General features: G+C 46.1%; 2 protein-coding genes across 2 annotated transcripts in view; both read right to left on the bottom strand.

The window, feature by feature from the left end:
- LOC106013109 (phospholipid phosphatase 3) overlaps positions 1-5,369 on the bottom strand; it is a gene marked incomplete at its 3' end in the record, with an annotated part of 15,717 nt that extends 10,348 nt beyond the window's left edge. The window contains 1 exon segment of the mRNA XM_013087937.2: positions 3,674-5,369.
- A 921-nt stretch (positions 5,370-6,290) lies between these two features.
- Positions 6,291-9,386, bottom strand: LOC106013107 (transposon Ty3-G Gag-Pol polyprotein). Its single transcript, XM_013087931.2, has 3 exons — positions 7,635-9,386; positions 6,935-7,525; positions 6,291-6,827 (listed from the first exon to the last, which is right to left on the bottom strand). The coding sequence occupies exons 1-3, from the start codon at positions 9,384-9,386 to the stop codon at positions 6,291-6,293; spliced, it is 2,880 nt and encodes a 959-aa protein (XP_012943385.2).
- Between the last annotated feature and the right edge of the window lie 360 nt (positions 9,387-9,746).

Below are 9,746 nucleotides of genomic sequence, written 5' to 3' on the forward strand. Positions count from 1 at the left end.
TATGTGTGTGTGTGTGTGTGTGTGTACGTGTGTTTATGTGCATACACACGAACGTGTTTGTATTTGTATGTATCTATTTGTGTGTGTGTGTGTGTGTTTGTTAGCCTGTGTGGCGAAATATTAAGTCACTGAAGGATGTCTTTGTTTTTTGTTCTGGTAAGAGCCTCACGGCGCTTGCAACTCAATATGGTCATATGGGAGTTTGGGACAAATAAAACAATATCAGTTTGAAAGGAATTATTGTTGAATTTTTATCGGTGGCAGCCGAAGTCCACTCTTACCGATTTAAGAACCACAATGGGATCTTTAACGAGGCAACCTGTACATAGGACCTCCGAGATTTTTTCACCCTTATATCCAAGAAGGCTAAACTATCGATTTGACTTACTTTAAGATCAAGGGTGTAGATGAAAGACAGTAGCAGTAAGAAGGGGCCAGGAGCAGCAGTACAAATAATCGTGAACTCAGGGGAGGGGGCAGACAGTGGAGATGAAAGCAGATGACAGAACATGGTTAGAGAGAAGAAAAGGAGGTGAAAGTAGAACATTTTAGAGAAGGGAATTTTCTGTCGCTGTCAGGTAGTGGCGTCCAAAAGAAACTTGAAAATGTAAACACCCAATCATCGTGTTAAAACCTTGCACTACCCACTCATGCAACACACCAATTTAAAGTTTAATTAATTCTGCATCATCTGACTTATTAATATTTCATCTATGTTTAGAAACGCCCGAGATGTGGTTGCTAAAAATTGACCTGAAAAATCAGGCGTGGCAAAATTGTGCAAAAACAAAGAAACGTAACATTGTCTTGGGGCGAGTATTGAGAAGTACCAGCATTAATAGAATATACATACATTGCAAGTCCAATGAATGGAGAATTTTGTCTCTGCAACAAACAATATTTTATTTCGATACTTTCAAACTAAATCAAAAACAGAGCAATCACAATTACAAGGCTAAACTTGGACTCAACATTAAATGTATTAACGTTATTCTGTTTGTTTTATTCCGGAAATGAACACTTTGGACATTTTGTTCTTTTGTATTTTGCACATAAATATCTGCCATTTCAGCCCAAATGTCACAGACAGTTGCAAATAAAGGATCTGAATGAATTGGGAGCAAAGTCGATTTTCTTTTGCTGTTGTTTCATATGGGACTTCTGATACCTGTAGGATACATATTCAGACTATTTACGGGTGACGACTCCTACGCTGACATGATTTGATTTTTCCAAGAATTGTTTAGTGGCTTGAGTATCTCTGACTGCTCTGTTTTCTAATCTGTTTGAAAATATCACTAGAAGATGCTATTCATTTAAGGTAGGTCTATTGCTTGAAATTGGCAAAAAACATCACTTGGTTATCGAATTTTCATGATTTGTTTAGAATGATTTTTACAACCCTTGGTGCACCAGAAATCATGAAAATTGTGGTTGTTTTGAAGTCCCACATATTTTTTTAAAAGTTTATTTATCACCCAGGGGTGTGTTTTGTTTACCCTAGCAATGCAGGTAAATAATCTTATTTCCACATTTTCATAATGATTCTCATTCCCGAAAAGGGGAAAAGTGCGAAACTTTCATTTACTGAAGTATCTAGAGGAGGACATAAAGGGAAGCCACTCTGTCAAACACAAACAGTTGAGGAAAAGTGAAAGTAAGCTGAGAGCAATCGAACATTGTTTTTGGTTTGTTTTTTGTTTTTTTCATTTTTTGCACTTTCACTTTTTGCAGTATGTTGGTAGGCTTTCTTTCATGCATGATAACTCATCAACCATTTGTTGGATTCCCTTGAATTTCGGCATACGTACATATTGTTGCTTGATTATAATCAATATTATTCATGTACATCGATATTTTCAACCTCTATCACCCCTCATGATGGGGGAAATTGTGTAACAGATTACGTCATGAAATTTCTCTATGCCAATGCCTAGCCACTTCCCCTTAGTCCAAATTTAGAAACACATTCACAGAAGCACACAGACAAATTTTGATTGAGATCTGAGATTTTTTTTTTACCTGAGTTACAATGTTTTAAGTTTCGCCACTATACAACCTATATCGGCGGCCATATTGGATTAAGAATCAAGAAATTTTATTTTTAACGCTTTCATTATCGTATTTCAACATAAAAGTACAAGGAACTTCCATAGGAATCAACATATATTCAATTTACTGGAAAATTGTGTCCAAACCTTAGACCTGTTGTCAGTTTTGAGTGACCATATCTCTGGCTTTTCTTAGCATAAATTAACTATTGTGTATTAATGTGTCAGATGATGCAGATTTTATTTAGCTTTAAATTGGAATGCTGCATGAACGAGTAGAGCAAAGCTTTAACACAATGATTGGGTGATTACATTTTCAAGTTTCGTTTTGACGCCACTGTATATGTATATAAATATAACACACACACACACACACACACACACACACACACACACACACACACACACACACACACACACACAAACACACACACACACCTGGCACTCGTTAAATGGTTATCGATTAGTACAACCCAACCACTCTCTTCTCTCACAAGGTCATAGCCTGCTATTGTTTTTTTAAATGAAAGCTGTCCTATTTGATGGCCATCATTTTCCTTCACTTACAAGACCTTGCAAATGGTGCTTTTTAATAGATTGAATAATGAATATGTTCCGAGCAATTGACTGATCGAATAATTGCGTGGCAATTAAGATTGTCCAGCAATCTTATGATTGCGCAGCGCGTTTCAATGATCGTATAATTGAATCATTCTTCTGAGCTTTTCAGTTTCATGTCTTAACTTTAATTTCATTTTTAATTTTCATATTTTTACACTTTTGAAAATATCCGTGAATGTTCCTTGGTGCGAGTAAAAGAATAAACATGGAAGTGAAAAAAAAATATTTAAAAAATATGAAATAAATAAAATGTGAGTTTGATACCTTGCATTGTATCATTCTTGTGGGTTTTTCAGTTTCATACATTTTCAAAAATTTTAATTCTAATTTTAATTTTCATATTTTGACACGTTTGAAAATATATAGATCTAATTGATCTGAAATTAAGAATACAGATGGAAGTAAAAAAAAAAGAGTTAAAAATAAGGTATAAATCAAATAAATTTGAATTTGATACCTGGCATTGTCTCATTCTTGTGAGCTCTTCAGTATATATTAATTTTAATTTTTATATTTTCACACTTTTGAAAATATGTGTGAATGTTCATTGATGTGAGTAAAAGAATAAAGATGGAAGTGAATCAAAAGAACAAATATGGAAAAAATATAAAATATTAACATAATCTTCAGATTACTGAGCAGTTATACGATCGTTAAAACGCGCAGCGCAATCAAGGTTGCCCGATCAGTAAATTGAGCGGAACAACTATAATATTGATAGTAATAGTATTAGTAGTAGTTGTAATCATAATAATAATAATAATAATAATAATAGTGGTTTGTAGCATACATGTCCTTTCGTTCAGCAAAATATTAGAACACGTAGAAAGGCAGCGAGCATAATCCTGTTGTCACATGAAGCGAGATACACACACAAATAAGGCCTCAGGACGAGACATGACATTCGTACATTCACTCGACAGGTTGGCGACTTTCCCTGAACTCTCACTCATGAACTCACGTACTACACATAACAACACACAAGGTTAGTCGCCACACACCTTCCCCCAGCACAGGCGTCTCATGGGATCATTGGTAGCGTGTGGGTGGACGCACTTGACGTCCAGCACGTGTCGTGAGTTGTCGGTGGTGAACGGCCTCAGTATCTTGCTCTCGCCCATCGGTGTTCCTAACGGTAGGCTTTGGTTCCCGTAACACCGGAGGGCGGCCGCGTCGTGCTGGTTACTGTAGATGGACAGGTTGGGTAGGGTCTACCTGGGCAGGCTTGAGGCGATCTACTGAGATGCGTTCCGTGCGGCCCCCGATGTCCAGAAGGAAGGTCTTTTCTCCCGTGGCGAGAACCATGTAAGGACCTGTGTATGGTCTTTGAAGTGAACCTTTCACGGTATCTGTGCGGATGTAAACATACTTTGCTGTTAACAAAGATGGTGGGAAGAATGTGACTGGGTCACTGTGGTGGATAGCCGGTCTAAGCCTAGTGAACTGTGCTTTAGCTCAAAAAGTGGTCAAAAAATCTGTTGTTGACCAGGTAGATGCTTCAGAGGGTAAAAGATCGCCTGGAACGGTCAGTGGCTCGCCATAGACCAGTTCTGCTGATGAATATCCCAGGTCATCCTTGGGAGCGGTTCGTAGCCCAAGGAGTACCCAAGGAAGTTCTTCCACCCAGTGAGTCTGGCCTTCAATGCCGTTTTAAGTGAGCGATGGAACCGTTCGATCATTCCATTTGCTTGGGGGTGAAAAGCCGTTGTTCTGTGTAAGTGGACTCCCAGGCGTTGAGCTATATCAGTCCAAATTGCAGAAGTGAATTGAGATCCTCGATCCGATGCTATATCGGCAGGAACACCAAAACGGGAGATCCAGCCTCCTATGAGAGCGTTAACACATTCGTCTGTTGTTATGTTAGGCATATGGATCCCCTCTGGCCATCGTATGTTGCGGTCAATAATAGTTAAAAGATACCGTTGACCACAGGACTGAGGAAGTGGACCCACTATATCAATATTGATGTGCGAAAACCGCTTGTCGGGTACTCTAAATGTCTCTAGAGGAGCACGGGTGTTTTCTGGATTTTCGACGTCTGGCATTCGTGACACTGTTTCACCCTAATGCGGACCTGACGTCGTAGGACATGCCACACAAACTTTTCAGAGATGTTCTTCACGTGAGAGATAATCGGCAACAATGTTTGTCTTCCCGGATTTGTGCCTGATGTCAGTGCTGAATTCCGAGATAGCAGACAGCTGTCTTTGCTGCCGGGCTGACCACAAGTCTGTAGTTTTTGACATTGCAGAGACCAACGGTTTGTGATCGGTGTAGATAATAAATTGCCTACCTTCCACCATGTACCGGAAATGGCGTATTGCAAGGTGTACACCTAAAAGCTCTTTATCAAAGGTGCTGTATTTCATTTCCGGCTTACGTAGTTGCTGGCTGAAAAAGGCGAGAGGCTCCCAACGACCATTCTTGTATTGCTCGAGGACAGCATCGACTGCCACATCAGATGCATCACAAGTTAAATAAATGTCAACACTCTTTGTGACTTGACGAGGACTTTAATAATCAAGCACAATAAAGACATACGTCATACGATGCATGACTGGGACAGAAACGGAACAGAAATAAAGCAGATGAATATGATTGACAAATAAGGGAAATAATAATAATGGACACAAGGAACAGATACGAATGACGGCACATACATGTGGTCTTGTAGCTACTGAATGATATTCCTCTACGCCCCCCCCCCCCCCCCAAATCTTTGGAGTAGAACAGATAAGACTGATGTAATGTCAAGAAATAATGGTGATATAACAAGGAACAAATGATTGATCACTGAATGTCTGAATCAGACTAAGATTTAGAGTCAATTGGCTTAGGGCTCTGTCTGGCCAATAGTCTTGCTGATCGCCAAGGGCCGCCCGGAGGCGTGCTCACGCTTATGGGAGCATCTTGCTCTTGTATGCCAGGGGCGTTGTGCGGCTGGAGCGAATGTAGAGCACGCGGGGTGGCTTGAGCCTGAGGTTGAGGAACCACCGTCTCGACAGCAGGGCGTGGATCAGGTGTTAATTCTTGCCCGGATTCGGGAACAGTAGGCATCGATGGATCGTGTGCTGGGGGGTCCTGAACGCCAGCTGGTTGCGGTAGATCCGGGCAAGGAGAGGGCGGCGAGGTCACGCTGGTCTTGGCATGCCCGGGGATGTGAACATTCTGAGGCACCGGCTGTGGTGGTGAGGTGCCACCCGGGATCATTGTCAGTGGTGAGCGTGGGACCACAGGCATGTAGTTGCGGAGGAACTTTCTGTTGCGAAGAGTGATGCGGCCAGAGCCATCCACTCGAACGAAGTACTGGTCAAATTGACGTACTTCGACTACAATGCCCGTCTTGTCCCATTTGGTCGGGTGGGTTCCCGTTTGGTTCTGTATGCGCACACAGTCACCGACGACGAGTGGAGGTAAGATGCGAGTGTGCTCAGAGAGGCGCTCAGCGGTGCACATGTGCCGGTTCCTCAGTGCCTCCTCTCGCGACAGAAGGGTTTCACGCCAGATACTGTGAGGCTGATACTTCCCTGGGTGGATGGGGATGAAGTCCCGTATTGGACGTCCAAAGATACACATCGCTGGGGATAGGTGGGTGTCACGATCAGGAGTGTTCCTGTATTACAGCATTGCGCGCTGGAACTTGTCAGTGTTTAAAGATCCTTGTGCACCCGTGTTGTCAATGATCAACCGTTTCACTGTCTTTACTCTAACTTCAGCGCGACAATTAGAGTGGGGAATGGCGACTGAGGAGACCCTGTGGTGGACACCCCAGTTGCCAAGGAAGGTGGAGGTTGCCAGGGACGTGAACTCTAGGCCTCCGTCCGATGTCAGTTCATCACTGATGCCATACGTGACGAAGATGCGACGCAACGCGGCAACGAGGCCGGCAGATCCATGGGAGGCTTCTTCAACGATAGGCCAGTTACTGTACCAGTCGACAGCAACTAGGTAGCTGTGGCCTCGATGATGAAAATAATCCGCCGCAATACATTGGAACGGGTATGCCGGTGCTATTGGAGGGGTGGGAGGTGCACTCGGCTGGGAAGGTGCCATGCGGTTGCATGACTGACAGCGGGCTCGCACGTCAGTGATGGCCGGGGTCATGCCAGGCCAGAAAAACGAGGCCTCAGCTCGAGAGCACATTTGGGACACACCCTGGTGAGCAGAGTGTAAAGACTGGAGGACTCGCTCACGGAGCAACGAGGGGATGACTACCCGGTCGTGGTACAGGATGATACCATTAAATGTCGTGAGAAACTCACGGAATTGATGGTATGGGCGAAGATCAGGGGACTTGTAGAGTCGCTGGATATTGCAAGTCGAATCTCGTCCCAAGTCAATGACTTGATCACCTTAGTTGGAGAGAGGTCAGGTTTGGAGCATACCTGGTTGGTGTCATCCAGTTCCTGGGTGCGGATGGCTGAAAGAAAGTCGTGTGGCAGTTCAGGTGTCAAGGGAGGGTCATCAGGGAGCAGAATGGGAGCAGCATCATCAGGGAGCCTGAGAGTGTTAGGGCTGCCCACTGGTCTGTGGGAGACGGCATCTGCTGCAGCATGGCGTAGATCGGGGATGTGGACGATGCGGAAGCGATATCTAAGGGACTTCTCCTTGAGGTTCCTGAGGCGGGGATTGGGGATATCGTCGAGACACCGGTCCCCAAACGTCTCCAAAAGAGGTTTGTGGTCCACCGCCACGATCAGGTCGGAACAACCCAAGGTGAAATGGCGTGCTTTGTCTAGTGCATCAACCACAGCCAGGGGCTCACCTTCTATGGGCGCATAGCGGGACTCGGCTCCTGATGTTAATCGACTACCGACCAGGGTGATCTTCCAGCCAGTTTTGCAGCAAAATGGCTTTTTCCGAAAGACATGTACAATGTTTCTGGAAGAGCCAGAAGCCTATGCCATCCTTGCTCCAGTCGGTGGCTAGGCAAGTTGGTTTCTTCTTGTCAAATATTTCAACCTTTTGGTGGATTTCGTTGATGATGGCCTCCTTTGACCATTCAAACAGACGGTCGAGCTCCTCTGTCCATTCGAGGCGCTTTCCCGGCTTCAGGGCTTCCCGGAATGGGAGCATGCGTTCAGCGGAAGCGAAGGCATAGGATACCTGATTGATGAGACCGAACCAGCTCCTGACGTCGGTGATGTTCCGAGGTGTGGGGAACTGTCGAATGGCCTCCAGGTAGCGGGCACATGGGCGTACGGTGGAGGGAGTTATTTCGAAACCTGCAAACTCAACCGTAGTTTTGGCGAATTGAAACTTGGATGGGTTGAGTATGATGCCATTGGTGCCACATAGGTCAAGCCACTTGACGGCCTGAAAAAAGGCTTCCTCAATAGAGTTTGACCACATAAGGGTGTCGTCAATGCATTTGGTTTTGTGTGGGAAGTCGGCAACGATCTCATCGAAGCGGCGGCTGTATCCATCCCCGGATGACATGTAGCCTTGAGGGGCCACGAGATAGCGATAACGAACCCATGGGGTGATAAACGTCGTCAAATGTCTATCCTCTTCAGCAAGAGCGATGCTATGGTAGCCATTCCACGCGTCAAAAACCGATTTCCTCGTGTAGGGTGGCACTTTGCGGGCCTGGTGGAAGGGAGACTGAGTGTGGTGTGTCTCCCGCGCTGCATGTCGGTTAAGCGGTTGGAGGTCAACCGTGCGCCTTGGTTTACCCGACTTCTTCGGACAGATCACCATCTTGTGACACCAGGTGACTAGGGTGCCGACGGGGACAGGCTCGATGACCCCCAGTCGCACATCTTGATCTAGGCCGGCTTTGACCTCGTCTTGCCAATGGACAGGGACAGGGATGGGGGTGTGGTGGGCCACGGGACGGGCGTCAGGGTCCACCATGAGGTGGATCGGAGGGCCAGACATCATCGGTAGAGGTTGATGTTCACACACGTTGAAGGTACTGGACCTGTAGTGATCTAGGAGCCACTGCTCCAAGCCCTCTCTGTTCTCTTCTGTGGCAGGAAGCGGGAGGGAGGTTGGTGGTGGCGGAGGGGATTGGCGGCGTGAGCACCCGCAAGCCGGCTTGTCCTTCGAATTGATTGCTGCACTGGTGGCGCCAATGATCGGAAAGCTAGGAGGGATTATTCCCAAAGCCAAACAGGCTTGCTTGCTTAGGAACACTCGACCAGTGGATGTGGTGAAGTACACCATCTGGTGGGTCACCAGCTTGGTGTTGGACGGAGATGTACCAGAAATACGAAGGGGAAGGGCTCCGATGATGTCAATGGCCCCACGATTCGCAGCTGTCATCTTCATGTTGACAGGGAGGAGATGACGGCGAGTGAGGCTCACCCTAGTCAAGAGTGCTACGCCCGCCAGGCACGACTGCCACCCAGTGTCTGCCATAGCTTGGTACTTGACGGGAGAGGTGCTGCCTCTCAGAGATGGCGGGAAGCCGAGAGATTTGGCGTCTGAACGCACTGCCTGGATGGTGACGTTCACAAAATGCTGATGGTCGGATGCTCGCTTCTCCCATGCCCTGCAAAACTCGTATACATGATGGTCTAGGGATACAGAGTGCGCATTAGACACCGGTGTGGCGGAATCTGCACCGCATAGACTGTCAAAGGTGGCAGCAGAGTCATCCAGGGCATTGGTGGGGTTGCGATTCCGTGACGACTGTCGGCAGAGGTTGGCGAAATGATTGGATAGGCCACACCTGGTGCATCTTTTACCAAATGCCGGACACTTCTTCATACGTTACTGTCTACCATTCCCATGGTCCAGTTTGCCGCAGTAATTGCAGGGGAACGCTTGGCCCTTACTGTGGAACAAGTTGCCCTGTGTGCCGAGTTTCTCACTGCGCTTGTAGGAGCTTGTGGCCGCTGCCGTGGTGTTGGAGCAGCTTTCAACGAGGCGACTGGCTGACCTCTTGCCACTCTCCTTCGCCTCCACGTAGCAGAGTGCATCCTCAAGGGACATGTCCTGCTTTGACTCACCTAAGATGTCGAGTCGGATCTCCTCATCAATTAGACCTCGGATGAGGACGTCACGAATCATCATATCGCTATAGTTCACGCTGGGTTCGTGGACATCTGGAGGGCACCTAGGGCATTA

Source organism: Aplysia californica, unplaced genomic scaffold, assembly GCF_000002075.1.
Source record: "Aplysia californica isolate F4 #8 unplaced genomic scaffold, AplCal3.0 scaffold00660, whole genome shotgun sequence".
Taxonomy (NCBI): domain Eukaryota; kingdom Metazoa; phylum Mollusca; class Gastropoda; order Aplysiida; family Aplysiidae; genus Aplysia; species Aplysia californica.

Excerpts from the sequence above, each read along its gene's own strand:
- LOC106013107 (XM_013087931.2), bottom strand. The coding sequence starts at position 9,386 with ATGAAGAAGTGTCCGGCATTTGGTAAAAGATGCACCAGGTGTGGCCTA. Across the intron at positions 7,526-7,634 it reads TCAACGAAATCCACCAAAAG|CCATTTTGCTGCAAAACTGG; the intron begins GTTGAAATATTT and ends TTTCGGAAAAAG. Across the intron at positions 6,828-6,934 it reads TCGCCCATACCATCAATTCC|GGTGTGTCCCAAATGTGCTC; the intron begins GTGAGTTTCTCA and ends TCTGCTCACCAG.